Source organism: Acyrthosiphon pisum, chromosome X (assembly GCF_005508785.2).
Source record: "Acyrthosiphon pisum isolate AL4f chromosome X, pea_aphid_22Mar2018_4r6ur, whole genome shotgun sequence".
In the NCBI taxonomy this organism is placed as follows: Eukaryota; Metazoa; Arthropoda; class Insecta; order Hemiptera; family Aphididae; genus Acyrthosiphon; species Acyrthosiphon pisum.
This window is the reverse complement of record NC_042493.1, coordinates 16,628,873-16,654,265: the sequence shown is the minus strand read 5'-3', so window position 1 is coordinate 16,654,265 and position 25,393 is coordinate 16,628,873. Positions and strand designations below refer to the sequence as shown.

The following is a 25,393-nucleotide window of genomic DNA, read 5'->3' as shown; positions in this document are numbered from 1 at the left end:
ATTATTTTTTATAACAAACGCGTACTTGTAAAACTGTATTACAAAAATATTGATCTTCACTTTTGATTGTAATTTAGCAATATATTAATTGTTTTCTTATGTTTAACTTAAAAATAATTGTGGTATTGTTTACATTTTATAAGTTTGATAGTTATATTTTTAAGTTGCATTAATATTGATGTTAAGTATCATAATTTAATCATATTTTCCAAGATCTAAATTAAACCTGATCTTAATTCCCAACCAATAGCTTCAACACACAAAATAATAATGTTAACAATTAAATATTCAAATTATTAATATGTTTAATATAGGTATATAAAATAAGATAGGTGTAAATTCACTTCTTACAATACGCTTAAAATTCATGTAAATAATAATTATAATTCGCAAGAACATAAAATGATAAATTTCTAAGATTTGTGTATCAATAAATTATGATATAATAACATACAACCTAATTATAGTTAATAAAAAAAAAATAAAAAAAAAATATGAATACATATATTTTTTTAAAATCTTATACTGAAATCATTACTTCGAATTACAATTAAAAAAATTCAACAAAGTTAAAAATTTATTATGAAGAGTTGAATTTTAAAAATTCAAATATAACTTCTTATCACGGTGCTCACTTATAGCGTTCACTGCTGCATTTACCGTTTCACACCACTCTCGTCGTTCGTCTGCTGTGTCAGCAGCCAACAGCAACACCTCATGAGTTTTGTCATCGCCATGATTTCCATCATTCAAGTTATCACATGCAGCACCAACATTATACAAAATCAAACGCAGAGTATTTGGTCGGGTGCATAGGTCTGGAAGAGCCGGAGCTGCAGGGATTGGCTTCTGCTTATGTTTCTGCTGCTGACCTAAGGCAGCAGTTGTAATTTCCTCTTCAGGTGGCGGTGGTGGCAAACAACAGTTTAAGTCAATGCTACCCAATGGCTGAAAAAATATCGTAAGAAATTAATATTTATCACAACATTAAAGTTAATTCTAGAACTTCTCAAATAAATAATAATAAAGACAGTTCAATTATCTTATTAGTGATTTTTAAATTAGAAAACTAAAAATTGTTTAAGAATTCATGTACCTACTCTTATAACATTATGAAGATGTTAACAATACTTAGTAATACTTTTTATTTATTAATATTCATATAATTGATGAATTTACTATTTATAAAAAAAAAGTTAATTAGATAAGATTTAGTATGAATACAACTAGATTTTTAAGAAAAAGTTATACACCCATAAATTGCAAAAACTGTATCGCCCAAATAAGAACCCATTAAACAATACTCTATTCAGAATAAAAACTAAATTTATTAATGATGCAGGAAACAACATTATCTGTCACTTAGCGTTTTATTTTTTTGAAATTGATATAAAAAAGTTTTAATTGTTTTAAAATCTATTAGTTGTATATTTTTTAAACTTCTATAATTTTTCTTATATTAATGATATAAAAATAAAAATATTTTTACACTATCTAGGAATTACGCAATAACAAATAATAGTACAGGCACAAGACCATCTGTAAACGAGAGTCCAAAAATTTGAAGTTTATTTGTATCATGACGTGCATAATTTAAGGTCACCGCAATCGTGTCATTTTTAAGGAGTTGTGTTTAGGAAATTCTTTAATTCATTGCGGTTACTGCTAATCTGAGTGTGTGTGTAGTAAATTATCATTTGTGTATATACTCCCCACCAATCACATTATATTATATTCAAAATTAATTTATGGATGTGAAATAAGACCTAAGTACTTTCAAAGTTCTGAAGTACATAATGTAAAAATGTTTGAATACATAAACAAAATTACGTTGAATCGGCCGGAGTACTTTTCAACTTAGTTCTTGACAGGAATAAACATTTTAAATTTTATCAATTATTAAATTTTTATAATAAAAATATAAAAAACTATTAAATATATATGATCTGACCAATGCAAAGTAAACTTTTTTATCAAATCAAAAATATTAACATTATTTAAATCAAACTAATAGAAGTGCCTTAAATTTGTCAGTCACCAAGGTTTTTTTGATCAAACATTGATGATAGTGTTAGCAGGAGAGGGGCTGAGCAAAACATGTTCTAAGGAGTAATATTTAGGGAATTTATATATGATCAAAAATGTGTGTAGTTCTCGCACGCACATGCACATTTTAATGCATTGCGGAAAATTAAATATACATATTTTTGCACAACTATAAAATCTACCAAAAGAGGTAGTAAATTAAACATACTTTCTGAAGCTAGATTGTAATTTCAAAAAAGTGGTTGAATATCTTAGTTTTAAAGTTCTTTAAAATTGAAAACTGATCTCCTTAATAGCCTGGATAAATGTCAAAGAATTATGCATACATTCAAAATTAAAACTGGACATTGCAAAGTATGTGCAATTTACCACTGTTTAATGGTCTAAAATGAAGAATATATGTAATGTGATCTTAATAAATATATAGTATTGGTACCTCTCGTTCTTGTTCAGCATACTCTGGGTACATCCAATAGCGTAACACTATGGTACGCTGCTTTAAATTGATGTTGTTTTCCTGTTTTTGTGGTTTGTCACTGTTATTTAAAGACTTTTGTTGATTCATATCAATTATTTCAGCCCGAAACCAAAGACGACGCCATGAAGTGGTGCCACCTTTTGTGCAATCACCAATGTCCGTACGACGTTGCCACTTAGATTCCCGTAAAAAATTGTGTGAACGCAATTCATGATCATCGAAAAGTGTTAAAAATCCTTCCAATCGTTTGCACTCAGACGGAAATTTCAGTAGTTTTTGTGCCCAAGCTGCTTTACTGCCACTGGCAATATATGTATTTGGTTCCAAAGATTTGTTGTCCACATTAATTGCACCTGAATCATCTTCATATTGCTCTCCTTCCTCTAGAAGACACATTTGGACTCGCACTGTTTCTTCTGCAATAGCATTTGTAGTAACTCTTGAACTGCTTGGAACACCACCAGATTGATGCACCTGTACATAAAATAACAAAATAAATAATAAATGAATTATCGTAGACTAAACTAGAAAAATTAAGTAAAAACCTTATTCAAAGTAAACTGCTTGCGGTCCACCTGACCGTCAGAAAAGACAAAGTAACCAAGCTGTCGAAACACTGTGTTACGCACAGCCATTGGTCCACCTGGTGATTCAATACATGTTGTTGCTGTTGAGCCATGGTGTTTTTTAGCTTCCTTACTCGGGGTAGTGACTGTAGACCATAACTTGTCCTGTTTTAAACATAAAAATATTTATTAAAATCTAAAAATATTCATTTTATATAAAAATTGAAATAGTTGTATTGTGTACAATTATTTAAAATATTTCAGTACTGCATAGGAGTAATAAGACACAATACATTCAAAGAATACCTACAGAAGTATAGTATTTAGAACTTATAGATAATACCATTGATTATAAACACTATACGTTGCTCACTAGCCGGTTTTTTGATGGAGTAAATATTTTAATAAAAAATGATAATACCGATTCGGATTAATTAAATACACAATACTAATAACATCAACTTCAACAAAATACTAACCAATACACTCCTATTTTCGTGGACATTGTGCTTCTTAACATTATTACCACCATTGTGATGGTCATTCTCCCCAGTACCTGTTGGGGATACACCATATAGCTCAACAGTGATTTTCCATCCTCTGTCATCCAACCCATGGATCATAATAGGAGCACCCTCTGATTCGGTTGGACCTGCACACTTTCGGCTACCAGAGTTTTTGACTCTTTTTTTAGTAATAAATTCAACATATCCATAATTTATTTCATCCTTGTTACGACAAGTGGTACCATCATTGGAGAATCGGAGCACTGATTCTTCAACTGCATCAGCCGGTCGGGAAGCAGCAGTCACTGGAGGCCGGTGAACCGTAGCCACTGCTCGGATAGCACACACAAAATACCTGTACCCCCCTGGCCATCTGGTAAGGTTTTCTAATCCCTCACTTGAATTATGTTTAATCTTATTGTGGTTTCCACCACTATTCACAGATGATAATATGGGAACGCGCAGACTCTGAATAACAAGCGTCTTTCCATCTCCATTACTGTTTAAGTAAGTAGACCTTTCGCCCATAATGCCACCTGGTAATAATGTGCGTTCAACACGAAGGCGTTGCGCCTCACGAACTGCATCCGTCCGTCTTAAGCCTATAAATAATACAATGAATGACTAAAAACGAATTTTTTACCAATATTTTTATATATAAATAGGAGCACACATAAACATTAGGATGTAGATGTTAATGAAAAATAAATACTTTGTTCATCATAAAATTAACTAGAAATCTTAATATATCAGTTCGTTTTAATATAAATTAAAAATACATACATTGTAATTTAGTATCATACAATAACGGAAACAGATGACAACAATAGAGCAAAAAACGTTTTTGATTATTAATTGATAATTCAACTTTCATCGTAAAACATATTATTTTTTTTTATTTATAATACTTGGAAAATATCAAGTGGATGATCAATAAATTGATTCATTATTTATAAAGTTTTTAAGTTTTTTTAAAGTTGTAATACTACACTATTTAACAAATCTAAAGTCAGTGTATACAAATTAAGTTATGAGTTCAATAATTATTATTAGTTACTTCTTTGACAAAATGTCCAAAAATATTTATAAAAGCCTTTATTAGGTTAAAAAATTCTTATAATATAATTTTTTTTATATGTATTGATAAAAAAATAACTTTTGCAAACATTTTTCAAATTATTGTAAGGCATCAATGAATTTTTCCACTCAAAATATCTAAGCTATAATCTGTTCCAAATGAGATAAGTTGCGGGGCGGCGACCACATTTTGTTTGGACGCCTTAAGTTTTGTCGCTGTAGCACTGATCTCATTTGGAATAGAGTATAGACATGACCATAGTATTTACCTGCAATCAATAAAAGTCGTTCAGCATGTACATGCTCAGGTGAAAATTGATGAGAAATCACTGGGCGAAGGGTATTTTTTTGCCTGTATACATCGCAAATATTCAAAGCTTGGGTAGCTTGTTCAATAATTCGGTCTTGCTCTGGCACCACAATCCGTTCCAAGTCTCTAGCTCGTGCTGCTACTTTATCTAGCTCTTGCAAATTCATTTCTTCTTCGTCAGTATCGTCATCCTGTTCTTCATTTACTTGTTCTGGAATTCTCATTTGTTGCTATAGAAAAATATAAACATAAGTACAGGGTTAGTAAAAAATGTATGTTAAAATAAATCTATTATTAATATCATAATTTATTACTAACCTGAGATAATATGATTAAATGATTTAAAATAATAACGATTTGAAATACAAACAATAAAAGGTTAACAAAGTACAATAGATACCTTGCCAGAAGAATTTATGCCATTTAATCTGAGTTGTCGCTGTTGTTTACGATATGTGCTAACTGTGTGTACAAGTGCTGGCTTAATACCACTGCTACTACTGTTGCTGCTGCTGCTGCTGCTACTGTTATGTTTGTCAGGTTCAACATTATCAACAATATGTTTGCTGTTGTCAAACTGAAGTCGACCACGAGGACCAGACTGATTAGGCGATAGGACATTATTGGGAATAAGTTCTGCCGCTTCCTCTTCACCATCAGAATTCACAAACTCAAAGTATTTATCAATGAGCCGTGACTCAGGCAAATGATTGGCCTGTGCATTGAATTCCTGATCTTCTAACCCTTGTCTTTGATCCATTGAGGAAGAAAAACTTTTGTTGCCACAGAGACTTTCATTGCCACGATGGAATATAAAACTGGAACAAGCCTGAGACAGCGGACTACCTGCATGGCTTGACAGCATAGAGCAGTGGCCGCCACCAGGGGTGGTATTAATCCCTGTGACAGGCGTAGATGGTGAAGTTTCCTATAAATGTATATATCATTAGTAATTATAAAATACAAAATATACAAATATATAACAACAATAACCTCTAGAAGTGCAGGTACATCAATTGTCTCTGGGTTTTTTTCTTTCTGTTCACTCCGATAGCGTTTAGCACCCAAAATTTCAGCATTATCGCAGTCTTCAGGTACAGATTCGGAAGATGCAGTAGAAGTATTTAAAGCGCTGCTTCCATTGCTGCGTCTCTACATACATTGATTATACAAATCAATACATTAATATACATATATGAATTAAATATACAAAACAACACCACTACCTTGCATGCCATAGATTGGGTTTCCAATGGAGTCATCAAAGTTTTGATTTCAAGATCATCATCTGCTATCAAAGATAGGTCCGGATACAAGTTGGCAGATGGTGAAGCTGGCTTGTATTTTATACAATCTGTAAAACAAAAAAGGCGCACCGTCATGAATAACATGAATCTCTAAAATAATGATGCAAGATGCAAAGATTATAAATATAATGTTATGGTGTTTAAAATAATTTCTGGGTAGTTTTTTGCAAATCATGAGAATGGTTTGTGTGGGAATGAGTACAGTATTAAAAGAACTTAAAGCTGGTATTACACTGGTTCGCCATCAGTCAATAGACAAATACTTTCATTTTATGTTTACCGACTTTTTGTAGATGTGGATTGTTTGTCAATTGATAACAAAATGTGTTGATCAACCAAAGACAAACAAGTGTAATACCAAGTTGTTTACATAAGGTAAATAAAAATAAAAATGATGTAATAATTATTATTATTCTACCTGGATTAAATTTATCAAAAGGACTTTTCATTCCAACTCTATCTTTTGGACAATTATCGGGCATTTGTTCCCCATCTTCTAATTCGTTGATCAATTTCTTTTTTAGAAGCACATTTTTTATACATGGGGGAGTCCATACGGATCGTTGCTGTTCAGTCAAATTGTTGGAGGCTGCAGCAGCACCATGGCTCGTCCTCGGTCTAGTGCCACGTCTTGAAGGTGGGGTAGATGCACTACAAGGAATAGGACGTGGTGGTGTTTTAATTACATCTACTACAGATTCTTCAGTTGTTTCATTGGCAGCAGTTGTTGAAGTTTTAGTAATAACAGTGGCAGGAGTAGTTTTAGTCAGAGATATGGTGACAGTAGTAGTGGTAATTGGTTTTTTACTCTGCTGTTGAGTAGCATTGTTTGGCTCAAATAATGCTCGACGTTGTGCAACTGTCAAAGTAGTAGCTGTGAGATTTGGTGAATGCTTTTGAGGCAGAGGTCCATTATCTGACTGCTGCTCTTGGCGAAATTGCTTCAGTTTATTACTATACTGCTTTTGTTTTGGTTGCTGTGTACCAGCTGATTTATTTTCATTAGTCTAGAATACAAAAATATCAAAATACATTTTTATAATATTTTTAAATTAAATAATATATTTTATCAATGACAACTTTAGTAATACCATATGTATTACCATTGATTATGGAACACTATAGATGGCCCACTGTGGTACAAAATACTCTACGCTAAATCTACTAGCTATCCTGGTGTTATTATCCAGAACTGACTATGCAGTGGGTCATCCTAGGTAGAATTTTTTATTTAAAATTATTATTATAACATTATTTGTGATTATAATATTATAATATTATCATTACAAAATGCTACTATTGATCTATAGTAGGTATTCATAATCAATGGTAATATATATCTTCCAATTTAAGATTACTGTGTATAACTTAATAGTATTACCTCAATTATATCTTTTGTAATAGAATATTGTGGGGACAAAATTCTTAATTTTTTTGATTCATTTTGGCTATCGTTAATTTGTATTGTCTTCTAAATATAAATAAAAAATACAGTTTACATACATATTAATTTTGATAATGTGTAAGAAGTGCATCTATGTATCAATTACACATTTACTGTGTACATAATTTTGATATATAAGTACTATTATTAATATGGCATTACTTGAACATTGGTTTTATAGTAAGCCAAAAGATTATAATATCAATAAAATTATTGTAAATATATTAACAAAATATGAGATGAAAGAGCATCTGTCGATTACGGTGTCGTATATTTGCAATACATTTTAGTGTCGTATGCTATCTACAATTACTATTTATCGTCTTATGTTATCTATATCAGTGTTTTGCCAACTTATTATTTAGTCGCGTATGAATTAAAATTTAACATTTAATACATTTTTTTAATTAAAATAAATTATAATATTATATGTATTATATTCAAATTCAAATTCAAAAAGGGGGTCGCCACAGTAAAAAGGTTGAGAAACATAGATCTATACAATCGTAATATTATATATTTACATTCTACAAGGTTAGACCCAGGGTTTTTCAACGATTAGTTGTGTCTGTGAACTATTCGTGTGCGTTTGTCATTTGCAATTGTGTTCAAAATTAATTTAATTGGTGATTTATATAGACATATTATTTATACTGATGATACCTACTTGTGTGAATTTTTTTAAAGAAAAAGGATTTTTGATTTACTTAATCAAAAATGTTGTGAAAAATCAATAATGTCAACAATGAAGTGTGTGGTGGCGTTCTCAAGGAATTTTATAAAAATAGCCACAAACGAAATTCCATGGGCAACTTGTGAAATCAAAATACTTACGTTGCCAAAACGCGGTTGTCAAACTTATCAGTCAATTCGTAAAAAAATCTGTTTTTCACCTATGTCGATATTAATGGAAAATGTAATGAGGAATTAAGTTTATGCCAGACAGTAGAGCTCTTCTTGTATTGGGCACATGGTATGAAAGCAACTACAACTATGAACTCAACATACCGTGTCAGATTGGTACAATCTTTGTCGTGATATTTGTGTTGACTAATTTGAAAAACGTACGAATATGGGCGATGTAGGAATCAAAATGCAAATAGACAAATCTTGATTTCAAGGCAAGCTGAAGTACAACAGTGGTCGTATATGACTAAGAGATTGTGAACATAGAGAAGAAATTGCTCAATCAGAATCTAGCAGTTCTGATACTGAAATAACCAATCGAAATTATGGTTTACGCGTACAGGGACCGTGGATGTTTGGAATGTCTTGTAGACGTGGTCGTATAGTAGAACGTTGATTGCTTATCATTCAAAAAAAGAGACCAAGCCACTTTGCTTCCAATTATTCAAAGAGAAATTGAGTCAGAGATGACCATTTTCTCAGATGAATGGAAAGCTTACAACAGTTTAAATTATCACAGCTATATCCACAATACCGTAAATCATAAAAATAATTTTATTGATCTACAAACAGAAGCTGAAACTCAAACGATGGAGTGTTATTAGCGACATATTAAGGTGAAATATGGTATAAGATCGCATGGGGCCACTAATTCGCTGGAAAGGTGGCTTGAAGAAGAATGGTGGCGCTCCATAAATACAACAAATATTTTCAAAACATTTTTTAATGATATGAAAAATACTTTTCAACTTTAATTGAGAACATTTATTGACAATCTTCATTTATTTATGAAGTGCTCTGGTTTAAAACAAAGTAAGATTTTTTATATAACTATACCATATAATTGATTCGTAGATAGCATACGACATTATGTATTACAGTTGGTAGATAACATTCATTGCATAGATAGAATACGACACCATTACTTATCTTTCCAGCATAAAATCAATGATTGTACTTTATTTACAATTTACTATAACTTTTGATATATTTACCCTAGGATTGGAAATATTTTCACTTTGTTTAAAGTTCTGATCATCTGACAACCACTGATCTACTTGGCTGGCAAGTTCAGCAAGGCGTGTGCGTCGCTGACGACGTGAAGGTGGTGAAAGTGATTGCTGAATTGTTGGTGAAGTTTCCATCACGGCTGACGAAGGCGGTAGCACTGGTTGAGATACCTGGGACAAAGTGGATGCAAGTAACTCTTGACGCCTTTGTGTCCTTTCCAACATGCGCTGGAAATACAATAATAGTTTAAAATACGTCTATATACATTATACATGTGGGATTATATTATATATTATTATCAGTCTTGTTGTCATATTGTTGCTATTTTTTATTTTTTATTTTATTATTTTTATTTTAGCATAATTCAGTTATAATCGAGGTTATAATACAATAAAAATGGTTGTTTTGCAATTTTTTAATTTTTAATATCCAAGCCTAGCATACCAAGCATACCTACATAAAACTTGAAATACTGTGAAAAACCAACATACAAACCGAGATAATATTCTTACCTATAATTTTGTTAATAGTTTCACTGCTTAAAAAGTTTTATAAGCAAATAAATAAAAAAGGTGAATTAGTTGGTGTCGCTCTGCTGTACAGTAGGTTACAAGTGAGTTACTGTTATGGATTGTGTTAAGTTTGAATTCAATGATATAATATCATTTTAATGATTCTGAGCGAAGACGGTCAGTCAGCCCTTGATACTAAGTATATTTTGAGGTATATTTGATGATATTATTGTGAATAAAGTAAATAAATAATATTATATTATAACCTATTTTCGTGGAACATTGTTTTAAATTTTTGATTCTTAGCTATAAAAGTCGATCATTTTATAAGTTTTGAACTACAAAATAATTTTTAAATTTAAAATTTGATAAATTTTGTCAAATTCAAAATTTAAATGTTTTAAAAAAAAACATGCATACTGCATATGTATTTTTAATATTTTGAACTGCTATAATAACAATATACCAGGAGCCTTGTATTTAATGTTCACATTTTTTGATCCAACAAATAAAATTTTATTGACAATTTTATCTATTGAAAAAATTGAAAATGTCCACAAACAGCTCAAAATGTTTTGAAAATTTCATCAAATTCGGGAATTGATAAAATAAACATATGGTGTAAATTTCATGTACCTAAGCAGTTATTGGTTTTTGAATTACAACCAAATAAGGAAATCGCTACATGAGAAATCGAGTAGTTGTAAAATATGAAATTAAAAAGTTCATAAAAATTTAATTTGACTTTCTTATGGACATTTTTGTTTTGATAAAGGTGTCAACTTATGAGAAATCTTGTATTCATTTTCAAATCTTAGATTTGAAATTAAAAACTTTTATGTATTTCTAACTCAAAATAATTTGCACATTTATGGGATTTTTATGCATTTTGTTAAGATTTAAATTTTAAATGCTTATAAAAAAAAATTGAGGATTTTTAATATTTTTTAAATGTCATTGTAACAATATATTAGGAGCCTAGTATTAAATGTACAAGCTTTTTTACCAAACAAATACAATTTTATTGACATTCATAGAAAAAAACACAAAAAACTGGAAACTGAAAATGCCAGTAAACAAGGCGAAATATTTTGAAAATTGTATCAAGTATAGGAAATTCTATCATAAATATTCATTTGTTTTAGAGTTACGCAAAACTCAAACTTACTATTAGTAGTATCAAGTGACTTTATGGTATTGTTATCAAGTGTTAATGACGAGGTTAATGATGTAAGATTGGTATCAAATATAAAATACAAATCATACAAGTGCTTATAAATTTATAATATTTAAAATATGGAGGAAAACAGTTAGCCATTTTAACATTTTATTCAAATGAAAAAAAAATATTCGAAAAGATATTAGGTACATTGGAATAATTATGAGATAGAGATTAAATGCGGATAGCCTGTTGTCGTTATATTAATAGTCAACTGCAACAATAACAATAAATAGGCACTATGTACATTAAATAATATTGAGTTTTATACCTATTCAATATTACCTTTATTAAAATAAACAGCTTAGGAAAGGGAAAAAACAATTGTTTTTAGAAAAATTGAATACCTATGCATAATCTGCATATGAAAATCAAGAAATAAGTATCTCAAGAAATATGCACTTTTTTCCTAAAATTGACGAAATATGCAAAATAGGTATTTTTATACTTACAATTGTATAGCTCGGACTTCTAGCTTGGTTTGCTAAATTGAGAACATAATATAGAATAATATACAACTCCTACAACTTCCAAGCCCAGTAATAACAGTTTAATGGCTGAATAAAATATGTAAATACTTTTCATTAGTGTCTCATTAAGTGTAAATAAGTATAGACATTTATTTAGCTTAAATGGTTTGTCATTTTTAAAGGTATACCAAAACTTGGTTAAAATAGTCATCTGGCATAAATAATAAACAAAAATAAATAAATGGAAAAAAATTGACTAAATGCTAACTCCACAATAAAATCTTTTTTCATACTATTTAGAGGGGCTTAGCCTTTCCCTTATAGGGAATTTTAGCTTGCCAGAAGTTTACTCCATTCATATAATAAAAACTCAGTCCTTCGAAAACACAAGTTAAAAAGAGTTATAGCAGCATGAGAGCTAAATAACTAAACTACCCTCCTAGCAAAAGTGCCATAAAACCAATGTATTAGTTTTGAGAAAAGTACAGTTTTGTAATTTTCATTTTATTATATTATGTTAGTCCTCGTGTTAGTCTATATTGGATTAAGAATAAAAATATCCACCTTTATAATTTTTTTGACGTGGAATGCAATGGAATAATAATTTAAAGTATTATTTGCTTATTACCTATACGAATAAGTTACTTTTATATTATTACATTATTACTTAGCAATATAAGCCGTTTATACTAGCTGTGTAGGAATATTTAGGTACTAAGGATAAACGCTGTAAGTAAATTATACTAATATACCTAATACCTCGCCTAACACTGACAAATAATAATCGGAACAAAAGTCAAATTATTTGGCTGTCATATAGTATGCGGTCTACCGGTGAATTTACAAGTATAATATGCGGTTTACTGACGATTTACGAATATAGTTTGCAGTCTACTGCAAATGAATAAATAAAAAAAATTGTATCATAATACTAGGTATAGTATTATTGTAGTAGTATTAATAAAAAAAGGTGGGCAAGTGGGTGTTGCTCTGCTGTACAGAAGGTTATAAGTGGGTCACTGTAATGGAAGGTGTTAAATTTGAATTCAATGATATAATATTATATAATATAGTATTCTGAGCGAAAACGGTCAGTCAGCCTATGATATTACAAAGTACCTATATTTGATGATATTATTGTGAATAAAGCAATATTTATATATTAACTATTTACCTGGAACCTTGTTTTAAATTTTCAATCCTTAGCTATAAAAGATGACCATTTTATAAATTTATAACTATAAAATAATTATTACATTTTGTCAAAATTCGAACTTCAAAGTACCTATGCTTATAAAAAAAAAACTGTGACTATTATAAGGATTTTTAAAATTTTTCAAATGTCATTGTAACAATACAGTAGGAGCCTTGAATTAAATTTCAAGCTTTTTTACACAACAAATAAAGTTTTGTTGATATTCATAGAAAAAAAGAGTAATAAAATTGGAAACTGAAAATGTTCCTAAACAGATCAAAACAAATCAAAATATTTAGAAAATGTTATCTTGTAAAGAAAATTCAAATATAAACAACCAGTGAAAATCACATTAGTATTTTATAGGCCCTTACCTACCAAACAATTGTTATTTTTAATACCTACACAGGTAGGTACGTTGATACGTATAGATAATTCATATAGCAGAAATAAAATATAATAATTTTTAAAGGAAATTCAAATAGGTAGGTATCAACTTACTGCATATGAACCTAGAAAAGCGAACATTGGTTTACTTATTTAAACAACAATAACATAAGTTATGGATTTTTTTGGTCTCGACTAATGCAAATTACCTACCTACCTATAATGAAGACAATTATATTCAGTAAACAATGGACATTAATGCATTATAATATATACATTGTTTTCCTCGTTGTTTTCTATTGAAGATGGACGCCGTACGCGACAGCGCAACACTTCCTAAATCCTTCACACGGTGCCCATAATAGTGATTTGGTATTACCTATTTCTATCGGCTGTTGTATAATAATCGTCGTAATTACCCATAACACATCCCAATGATTTACCTCTGTAAAGTCGTCCATGGTGTGCCGCTTGAGAAGAGCAGTTGCAGTTCGGACAGTCACGGCCCGGCTGGGCTGTACGATGTACGGCTGTCGGCTGTCGGCTGGACGAAAAACTGACAGCAAATCTCGGTACGGGATGATTTTCTGCGGCGGGTTTGTTGAAAAAACAAACGAAAACGATCGACTCGGCGTGGGCGGAGTGTGTTTGACGGGACACAGACAACGAAACAATAAAAGCGCGGGTATTCAGTTTTTTCGTATTTTTCACGTTCGAATTTAACGTCCGGCAATCTCGTCGACGTTGTTAGTGCGCCGCCGCTGCGTAGCGCGTAAACAACAATATTACGTCGGAGGGGATATGCGAACGCAGCGCAACGGTCGCTTTGTAACCGTCGCAGTGGAGGTAGACCGTCGTCGCATCGGTAGCTGATGTGGTACGGCCTCGGACATACCCCCTCCCCCCCCGCGGCCGCCCGTTGACAAACGACGACTCGTAACTCGTTCCGATGCGGGAAAGGGAAATGACCGTTGAGATTTTCGATTTGAAATTATTTTAAATTGCAATTCAACGATGCCAGCGCGTCCGTGCCTATTTATCTATTTATTATTATTACGTAGTACGTACCATGGATGGTATTGGTATATACGCCCGTGTTCCGTACTGCGCGTCATGCATACCTAATACCATTGATTATACATACGTGTATTATACAATATATATTATAGGAGATAGATACATAAGAATATAAGATTATTAAAACTTGCCTAAAAAATGAACCATTTATATTTTACGAGGTCATACTGCATGAATCCTGACGATTTAGGGAGAAGTGAAAAATATTTTTCATATTATTATTATTCCATTTTATTACCCGTATTTTCGTTGTTGCAATAATAAATACCTAGATAAATAAAAATGTTTAAAACCTACTTTAATCAAAGTAAAAATAATTTTCATTTTAATATTTCTTAAATATATTAAGTGTCAAGTCATAACTGATAGCACTGTTCGTTATTGTTTTTTTTTTTTTTATTCAGACCAAATTATTAGTTATACTAGGTATATAATTAATATACAACAAATAGTAATAGTAATAATAGTAATAATATAATATAATAACATGAACTTTTCTTTTAACACGTATAGGTGTTATGAGAATAATAATAAACTTTTTTTACTTTTTTTTTTACTCGAATATTCAGCAGGGTTATAAATTATAATTAACAATTATTATTGCTAATTTCAACTAGCTTACGACAATACTTACAACGAATCAACTATGACCAGAAAACTAACATAATTCAAATACTTATATGGTTAGGTTACCTACCTAATAAGTAATACTAATACTATTTACGTTATATGTATAGGTTCAAATACTCAAAAATATTTAATATAAGTACTAGTGTATTACCATTAGACTTTAAGAATTAGATGCTTTATATTTATATAAAATAGTTATTTATCTCATGATATTTAAAAAAAAAATACTACTTGGCTAAGTATGTATTGCATGAATAAAATATAGATTAATGTTCCATATATATTAATAACAGTATTGTCAGTTACTTGCAGCTGCAGTATATTTAAAGGTTTTAATAATTATTAATGATTTTAACTATTAAAGTTAAGTAAATTATATTAATATTGTATTTATAACAATTTATATAAAAAAAATTAAGTTGTTTTGTAAAATAAAATAAAAATACATATCATAAAAAACCAAAACATCAAAACAGCAATATTCTAAAATTTTAATTTGATAAAAATTCACTGTACCTATAATAATTATTAAAATTTAAAGTTAACAACAACGATATACATATTAACACATCGTACCAAAACGATAATTGTAGTAACTTACTACCGAGTAAATAGTAAATACAATAATTATCTGATTCAATTGGGTAATAATATTTATAATGTTAAATACAAAATGTTGTTAGTTAATTAATAGTTATTAATATTATCATAAATCATAATTTGTTATATTATTATAAAAAAACCAAAATAAACGAGATTATCATTTGATAGCCGTAAATCGTAATAGCCGAATAATGGTATATTACGTATACTGCAGTTATGCAGTTACATAATATTATAAATTATATTATGAACAATTATTATTTTTAACTATAATTTTGTGATTCATTTTATTATGAAAGACAATTTGAATGATCTGGCACTTCAAAACAATTTGTTCAAATTAGTCGATATTTAGTACCTAGTCAAGTAATTTATGTTTTAATTATGTACCTATACGGAAAGCTTGTAGATTTTCTAGGGGACACTGTTCTAACGCTACAAATTATACTAGGTTGCCTATATAAACCCTTTAATTTTTGTTTTTTATACACTGATATTATACGATATTATATAATATAATATTATAATACCAGAATTAACGGAATGGCCTAGTGTTTGGGTTTCTAAACAAACACGCATTGGTAAGAATGGCGGTAGATCCATGAGAATTTTATTTAATCGAAGAGGTAACCTTGGCTTTTTGTTTTTGTCTAAAAAAATCTATTAAATCTGACCAATTACAAGAATCATTGTCATAAGTCATAACCTAATCTATAGTATTTGCTAAACGTATTAATTTAAGATGATGCTATACAGTTTTTAAGGGGTTTGAATGGTTTGGTATAAGCATTTTTAAGAAATGTGAAATTTCACTTACTTTATTTTAATATTTTTACTTAAGTTTATAATAGGTACTTGTCATTTGTACAAATGTGTATAGGTACGAGGTACCGAATTAACATTTTGTTAAGGGGCCTCGCTACAGCTATTATTTAAGGGGCAACATTTAAGCAATTCTTAATATCTTAATCGCCCATGATCTATTTGGTTGTAAATGATTAATAGTATAAATGAAATTTAATACGAGTATCATTCTCGTACGCACATGCATAAGTCAATAACACGATAAAAATATTGTTTTGGCAAAATTAAAGTTGTTTGATTTTGATTCTGAAAAAATATTTGAATTCATCAGAAAAATGTCTGTAGATTGTAAGAAACACCCCGCTTTAAATATAAATTTTAATTTGCATTATGATTTGAAAAATCTCATATTTTCAGGTTTTTAATTACAGTTCACAATAATATATGATTTAATTTTTACAAAATGTTTTATATGATTATAGACAGATTATAGACCCCTTATTGTGTACTGTTTTTTAAATGTTAATAGATTATAAGCAAGTATGAAGTATCAATACCAGTAGGTACTCTTAACAGAACGCATAGATACTACATGCGGATGAATAAAAACCGCGAGAATCCTATTATAAAATATTATAATATTATATTATCCACACGTCACTTTTTACAGGTACCAATACGCATATTAACTGATTTACTCTTTTACTAATGGTAAAATAAACCGTTCAGAATAATTTTCCGCGATTTATCATTGAATTAAAATTTAAGCAGTATTTAACACGTCATGCCTACGTTACAGCCTATTACTGTAGGTTCACTCAATTTTTACTCAACCCTTGGACCCCACAAGATTCAATTAATAAGAGGCCCTCATAAAATAAAGGCTGCGTCCAAGTTCCGTCCCAAATATAAAAATTGAATTTAAAGATATACTAGTTCCGTCCCGCAATTTTTTATGGATAGGTATACCAATTCCGTCCAGTGTCAAATCGAATATAACAATATAATATTATTTAGAAATAAAGATAATATGATTTCAGTTATCACACTAACCTATATTTTTACATTCTTAGCAAAGCGATGAATATATTGATTTTACAATGATGTGTTTTTTTTTTTTTTTTTGTATCTGTGTACACGATTAGTAGTCGAAATAATTATGAATAATTTTCAACTTCAGTATCTTGTTCGATGGGAAAATGAATCTAGTTGGTGCTTTTGGGGAGTCAAAATTTAAAATTCTAAATAGGTAGTTTTCAAAAGGAAAAACCGGAATTTTCACGCAAAATCTGTCTTTGACAAATTTCGATTTTGGCTTTTTGTGTAACTCTAAAACAAATGATCGTAAATACATGAAATCTTCATTGAAGGTTTATATAGGTATTCTCATTTTCTATACACTATAAGAATTTCAAAATATTTTGACTCATTTTGAACTGTTTATGGACAATTTCAAATATCAAATTTTTTAGTTTTTTTTTATAAATATCGATAAAATTTTAATTGTTGGGCCAAAATCCGTGAAATTTTAATACAAAGCTTCGATATATTGTTACAATATTAGTTGAAAAATATAAAAATACATATGCACAACTTTTTTTTATAAGCATTTAAAGTTCGAATTTTGACGAATGAAGATCAAATTAAAAATTTTAAAAATATTTTATACCTAGGTAAAAATGTAGTTAAAGATTGAAAACTTAAGATAAGGTTCCACGTAGATAAGTAGTTAATTTTGTAACCAAAAAATCTAAAAATATACATACATAGCACAATTTTATTTTTTTATAGTTATTTCAAGTTAAAATTTGGACGTAATTTCATATTGAATAACCAAGAAAAACGGTTTCAGTTATTTTTTATAATTTTATAATATATTAACTCAACTTACCGTCTATCGTATTAATAATAAGTAGGTACCTAATAAGTAATAATAATATAAATATAATATAAAATATCCACACTGACAAACCATCACCGCTGAGACTCGTTTTTCGTATACAATGATATTATTATATGATTGAATTCAAATTTAATACCATCCAATATAAAGTGACCCACTTGAAACATACTGTACAGAAGAGCGATATCCACTTACCCACCTTTTTTAAATTAAATCTAATTATACAATTGTTAAAGTATATTTCTTTTGACTATAAACATGACAGTTTGACGTTGACTACTTAGTATATTTACTGAATATTTTATTCTTATATATTACTAGCTGCCCGACCTTCCTCCGGAAGAAATAATTTTTTTATAATTTAATTTAAAAACATATGACTATTTTTTGGCTATACAAATAATATAATATATTACATATTGTAGTTATTGTTATTGCTAATTTCTGAAAATTATATATCCTACATTTTGAATGCAACCACTGCAGTGGTAAATTGTATTATTTTTATTATAGAATAGAGATACGGTAGAAAAAAATGTAACAATAAATTATTTGTTCAATGAATAATATATATTTCGAATGGAAAAATGCAAGTGCAAACAAATAAATAATTAATAATAATAATAACAATAATAAATAAACAAACAAACCGGTTTCCTTCGTCTCCAAAATCAAGTTAGATTCTTATATATATGGATAACGATTAAATTATGAAAATGTACTAATATTATGAATAGGTATGGTACCTATATTTTTTGTATGTATTTTATAATAACAATATTTATATACACGCATTATTACGATTAAATTATGAAAAATATTAAGGACGGAAAAAGTTCCTATCAACCTTTTTTTAACTGGTACGGAATTGGTATAAAAGAAGGTTATTGGGACGAAACTCGGTTGAAGCCAAAATATGTACGTTTTGCAGTAAATTTGTCATCCTTATATGGACCCTGGAGCCCCCACAACCTTAAATCCGGCCCGGATCATGAGAATCTATTATCTAATGTAAATGTACACCTTTAAGGCACAAACTACGTCCATAATAGAGGCGATACAATTTGTTAGCAGTGTTAGCATATTTTTTTGTGATATAGTAGCCAGTAAGTACTAAATTCGCCTCCACCGCAGCTTGGAGTTTTGTCAAAATCACTGTTGCGTAAAAATGTATTAATTAAGTACTTTGTAATAATGAATTATTATGATATTTCTATTGTTTTTAACTCGCGATCGATTTAAAATATTATGATTATATTATTATGATACGCATAGTGTAGGTATAATACCATGACGGCATGACTAAATCAATTAACAATAATAAATTATTATTATTATTTAGTCATAGTGAATGTACACGTAATTATCGTTATCACATATCTCCCTTGACTCTTATCATTCCAATGTTTATGTTCCGCAGAACTATCGCTTACGATACTACAACCGTGATCGTAACGATGGCAGTTTTCGATCTTGGGTAGTTGGTTCACAACAACGAGTGCTTGAGTCAACAACTACTAATTGAAAGTAGAGAAATATAATGTTATACTATATGGTTTATTGATTGTTACGTCACTGGAAAAGGACATCGTAATTATAATCAAAGTGGCGGTCGAAAAAGGATATTATACAGGCTGCTGCTGGTTATCGTTATTCTGGCTATCGTGTACTATCAGTGTTCGATTTTGCTGTTGTTGTTGGTATCAGCGTAGATACTGATAACAATGTTTTGATTATTATTACTCCGACCGAGTGCGTTGTACAAATATTCTGAAATTAGCGATATACATAAGTTTAAGGCGGAAACGACGGCAACCGAAGCGTACACGAGCACGCCCAGCGAGGCTTTTTCCGAGGCGCCCGCCGACTTTCGATCTCACCCTCCACCAGCTGCCGAGCGACGTCGTCATTCGACATTCAAGCGGCTCCGATAAGGGATGACAGATGACGGCTGCTTGAACTTTTGAAGCAGAGTGCACTAGTACTATCAACGAATCATTGCAAGAGCCCGATACGTTTTCACCAAAGTTGCCGTCACAAATACGACGCAGCCGGCCGACGTATCACAGGTGACACAGTTTCGACATCGGCTGATATGGTGCCGGCAGCCTTGTCACCCGGCGCTTTCGTTTTGTTGCTGCTCTCCGTGGTATTAGTACTGGTTACCGTGCTAACAGCATTCATCGTTAAATTGGCGCTGTCCTGTAGCCCGGTCTGTAGCGACACGGACGACGAAGCTCTCGAGTGTGAGTCGCACAGCCTGGACGGCAACGTCGAAGAACGAAAGCCCAACTCACGCCGGTCGAACGCCAACGACACCCAACTGATCGACGCCAACGATTATTAAATAAGGTAAGTGTCCCTCACTTTTATATTGTAGGTACTCCTAGGGCCCAGGGCCCCTTTTATTCTAATAAATGGGTCGCAGCGTACATGTAAGCACAGGTACACAACTAACTGTTCTTGAAGTTTGTACGGGTAGATTATTCAAGTCTCTCCAGATAAGTTGAAAATGAATCAGTTTTTTTTAGGCCTGTTTCGTGTTTGATACCTAGTTACTATTACATACGAGACACTACACGACGTCGCCATTTCCTGATAATTGTCATTGTTTGGTACCGTCTACTTAGGTAGTTTATTTTCGTATCACTTTATTTATGATTTATACCAACAGCTGACCTACGTTGCGTAAATACGTACTGAAACTGATTACGTGAACCTGTTGACGCGATATGGACAAATCGTCGTTTTGGAGGGGGCACGGTTTGTACATGGTAGTACACATATACTTCATACTTCATTTTGCTGTTAAGTATAAACTCTTAACGGCATCCATATTTTAGCTCTGTAGTCTGTACGTATTTATATTTTATCGAAACTATTATAATTTATAAATAAATATCCTCTCCAATAAACTCTTCAGCTCTTCAAACAATTGTAATAATAATTGTATTAGTTAAAAATTAATTTAAAACGCCATCGCACACACTATAATTAGTCAAAATAATGCTTAGATTTTCAACTTCAGTATATTTTCTAATGGGAAAGTGAATCTAGTTGGGAGTAATCGGTAGGTCAAAGTTTAAATTATCAGTAGTTTTTAAAAGCCCCGGAAAAACAAAAATAAAATATTCAGGACGAACGGGAATTTTTACGCAACATTTTTTGCTTATAAGTAGTTATTTTAAGTTTAAATTTGAAAAAAATTAGATATTTAAACGAAAAATAAAGATTTTAGTTTTGTGTTTTAATTTAAAAATGTTATTTGTGGGTAAGTTCTTGAAACTTATAAAGTATATTATTATATACAAATATGATGATAAACAAATAGTAATAGTAATATCTAAATTCAAATAATATTAATATTAATTATTTAACTTGCCAACTACCGTATTTTAATAACACAATATATTAAATATAATTTAAAATATCCTAGGCTGACAAATCGTCCCCGCCCAGAGTTGTCTTTCGTATAGGTACAATGATACTATATAAATAATAAGAATTCAAATTGAATACCATCCGTTACAATTTACAGTGACCCACTTATAACCTACTGTACAGCAGAACGTCACCCGCGTACGAAGCTTATGAAGGGTTTTGAATTAAATCTTAAAATCTTAGATAGGTACTTAAATTAAGAAAATTTTTCTAATGGTTTATGAATTTCTCACTCAAATAATTGTCAAATTTTTGTGATTTTGACGATTTTTTTAAAATTCCAATTTCAGATTCAAAAGTTATGAATTATGAGTCATTATACAAATGATTGTAATTTTTTTTAAATTTCATTAATCATTACTTTTCTACAAGAAAACATTTTTACAGTAAAATAAAACACATCGTTGTAAAATTAATGATTTTACTCTACTCAGAATCTAAAAAATAAATGAGTATTTTTTTAATAATAATAATCATATCAAAATAATAAACGTTTTAAGTTAAAATTCGACAAAATTGGATATTTTATATTCAAACAAAAAATAACGATCTTTGTTACTTTGGTATACCTAATTCATAAATTATTTTTCGTGGGATTTTGCAACTTTTTGTTAATGCTTTGGTATATTAGTATATTATACACTATGCAATTTTCAAAATATTTAGATTAGTTTTAAGCTATTAATTGCTTAGGTACCTATTTATAAAACTGACCTATTCACACAGTTTTACGGTAAGTTCGTATTGATTAATGACTAAACATTTATATTATAACAATAATATATGATATAAATATATTATAATATTATAATAATTATTAATATAATAAATACGATGTTCTAGGCAAAATTAATTAACTTTTACCAAATTGCTAATAGCAATAGAAATATATCATGTATATATAGTAATAAATAGGTAGACCGTCTCTGCGTAGAATCGTTTTTTGCATGCTAATTTATCATTGAATTTAAATTTAACACATCCATTACAGTTACTTACTCAATAGAGAGGTACATTCGATAGTCGATACCTGCTGTAAACCAGAGTGGTTTTAACTAGCCCACATTTTTTTTTAAAAATCGATTTTATTGCCTTTTAGACATCGATTATCTGAATAGTTTTAATGCTAGACTCAGATATGGCTGACAATATTTCAACATTCTGGTGTCCTATGACATTATGACTTCATTTTTATAGATTCTGAGCGGGATGAATGTATTAATCTTACAATAATGTGTGTTTTTTTTTATATTGATGCTGTAAATCTGTTTCGATTTTCTTCAACTGTATCTTGTTCGATGGGTAAATTAATCAAGTTGGTGCATTTGGTAGGTAAAAATTTAAAATTTCCAATAGTCTTCAAAAGCCCCGGGAAAAACGACATAAAAATTAAGGAAAAACGGGAATTTTAAGGCAAAATCGATTTTTGACAAAATCGATTTTGGTTTTTGGTGTAACTCTAAAACGAATGACCAACATGTAGATACATGTAGATACATGAAATTTTCACTGAACATTTATATTAGCATTTGCTTTACACCATATCTTATATCCAAAATATTTTCACTTGTTTTGTGCTGTTTACCTACAGACATTAATTTTCAATTTTTAAGTTTTTTTTTCTATGAATGTCAATAAAATTTTATTTGTTGAGTAAAAAAGCTTGAAAATTTAATACAAGGCTCTTACTATATTGTTACAATGAAATTTGAAAAATATTAAAAATCCAGTCACAATTTTTTTTTGTAAGTACCTATTTAAAAATCGAATTTCGACAAAATACGGAAAAATCACGGAAATTATCAAATTATTTTGAGTTGAGAATTCGTAAAATTTTTTCTTATTAAATCTAAGATTTAAAAATATTATACAAGATTAGGTATTTATAAGTTTATCTATCTTTACCAAAAAATTATGTCTACAAGCAAATCAAATAAATTTTTATGAGCGTTTGAAGTTCATATTTGTACAAGATTGGATATTCACTCGATTTCCCCTGTAGGTAGCGATTTTGATATTTGGTTGTAATTCAAAAACGAATAACTGTAGATACATGAAAATTCCACTGAATGTTTATACTTTCATTTTCTATACACCATAACATTTTGACTATTTTCGAGCTGTTTACGGACATTGTCAGTTTTCAATTTTTTTAGTTTTTTTTACTATGAATATCAATAAAGATTTATTTCTTGGGCTAAAAAGCCAATAATTAATACAAGGCGCCTGATATATTGTGACAATAGCAGTTGACAAATAATAAAATTACATAGGCACGATTTTTAAAGTTTGAATTTTGACAACATTTATTAAATTTAAAATTAAAATACATTCATAGCTCCGCTCAGATTTTAAAATGATTTTGTTGTTAAAAATGTATAAAATATTTAACTTTTACACCAAAGGATTGAATAAATAAGACAAGGTTCCAAGTAAAGAGGTTATACATAAATAAATTACTTTATTCACAATAATATCATCAAATATACTTAGTAATATCATATACTGACATGACCGTCTTCGCTCGGAATCGTTTTTCTTATACTATGATATTATATTATTGAATTCAAATTTAACATCATCTATTTCAGTGACCCATTTGTAACCTACTGTACAGCTGAGCTATACCCACTTGCCCGTCTTTTTTTTATTGAACCCAAAATTTCATTATGGGCCATGGTTAAGGTTTCTCCACCTCTTAAAAATATGCCACTAATAAGTCTTCTTACTATATTTTACTATACCTACTTATATCACTAAATAGGGACATTGAAGTAACACCTAACAAGGATTGCAAAAAAGTCACACGATTACCTATAATGTGCTATAATTGATATAACGTGATAAATAATTTAATATTTAATTCGAACGATTTATTTTTGAAATTAAATAGGTGATCGATATATTTAATAGTAGTGTAAATTGTTTATACTGGAATTAAAAAAAAAGTTGAGCGTACATCTACGTTAATTTTCAATATGTGAACATTTTTAAATTATTTAGTAATTACCTATGTATAAATTATTATTGATAACATATTCAATTATAATAGCTATTACATTCCTCATATTATTGTTCTTACACAAACCTAAACATTTAAAAAGTACTTATAATAATAATAATAATAATAATAAAAATAATAACAATAATCTTTATTAACTGAAATAAAATTCCAATTACATTTTTGATGTATGTCTTATAGTACAAAATATTCATAGCTATAATATATAATAATTTACAACAATTAATATAAATCAAAATAAAATTCATGAAAATATTCAAAAAAAATACAAATACAAAGTATAAAAACTAAAAAAAACTTTCATAATTTATTCTTATTCTCTATTTTTATATTAACTAACTCTTATTACTTTAGTATATTCTTATAATTCTTAAAACCTAAACAGAAAACTCTGTTAATGATGTATTTAAAAAATCAATATTTTCCACATAGTCACCAGCCAACGTTAGAATATTCGACGGCAAATTTGATATATTATA

General features: G+C 29.5%; 2 protein-coding genes across 3 annotated transcripts in view; one reads left to right on the top strand and one right to left on the bottom strand.

Moving 5' to 3' along the window:
• Positions 1–523: 523 nt before the first annotated feature.
• Positions 524–14,258, bottom strand: LOC100572761. Of its 2 annotated transcripts, XM_003242520.4 has the most exons (12): positions 13,878–14,258; positions 9,636–9,878; positions 7,672–7,761; positions 6,709–7,297; positions 6,210–6,337; positions 5,977–6,135; positions 5,384–5,911; positions 4,943–5,213; positions 3,570–4,198; positions 3,070–3,255; positions 2,483–2,998; positions 524–948 (listed from the first exon to the last, which is right to left on the bottom strand). In XM_003242520.4, exons 1-12 carry the CDS (start codon positions 13,893–13,895, stop codon positions 598–600), a joined length of 3,708 nt encoding a protein of 1,235 aa, XP_003242568.1. In that variant the 5' UTR covers positions 13,896–14,258; the 3' UTR covers positions 524–597. The 2 variants fall into 2 exon arrangements, with proteins under 2 accessions (XP_003242568.1, XP_008180199.1); XM_008181977.3 differs by lacking the exon at positions 7,672–7,761.
• A 5,497-nt stretch (positions 14,259–19,755) lies between these two features.
• Positions 19,756–25,393, top strand: part of LOC100572622 — a 44,681-nt gene continuing 39,043 nt past the window's right edge. The window contains exon 1 of the mRNA XM_016802131.2: positions 19,756–20,803. The gene's annotated coding sequence lies outside the window, so the exon portion shown is untranslated. The remainder of the gene's footprint in view (positions 20,804–25,393) is intronic.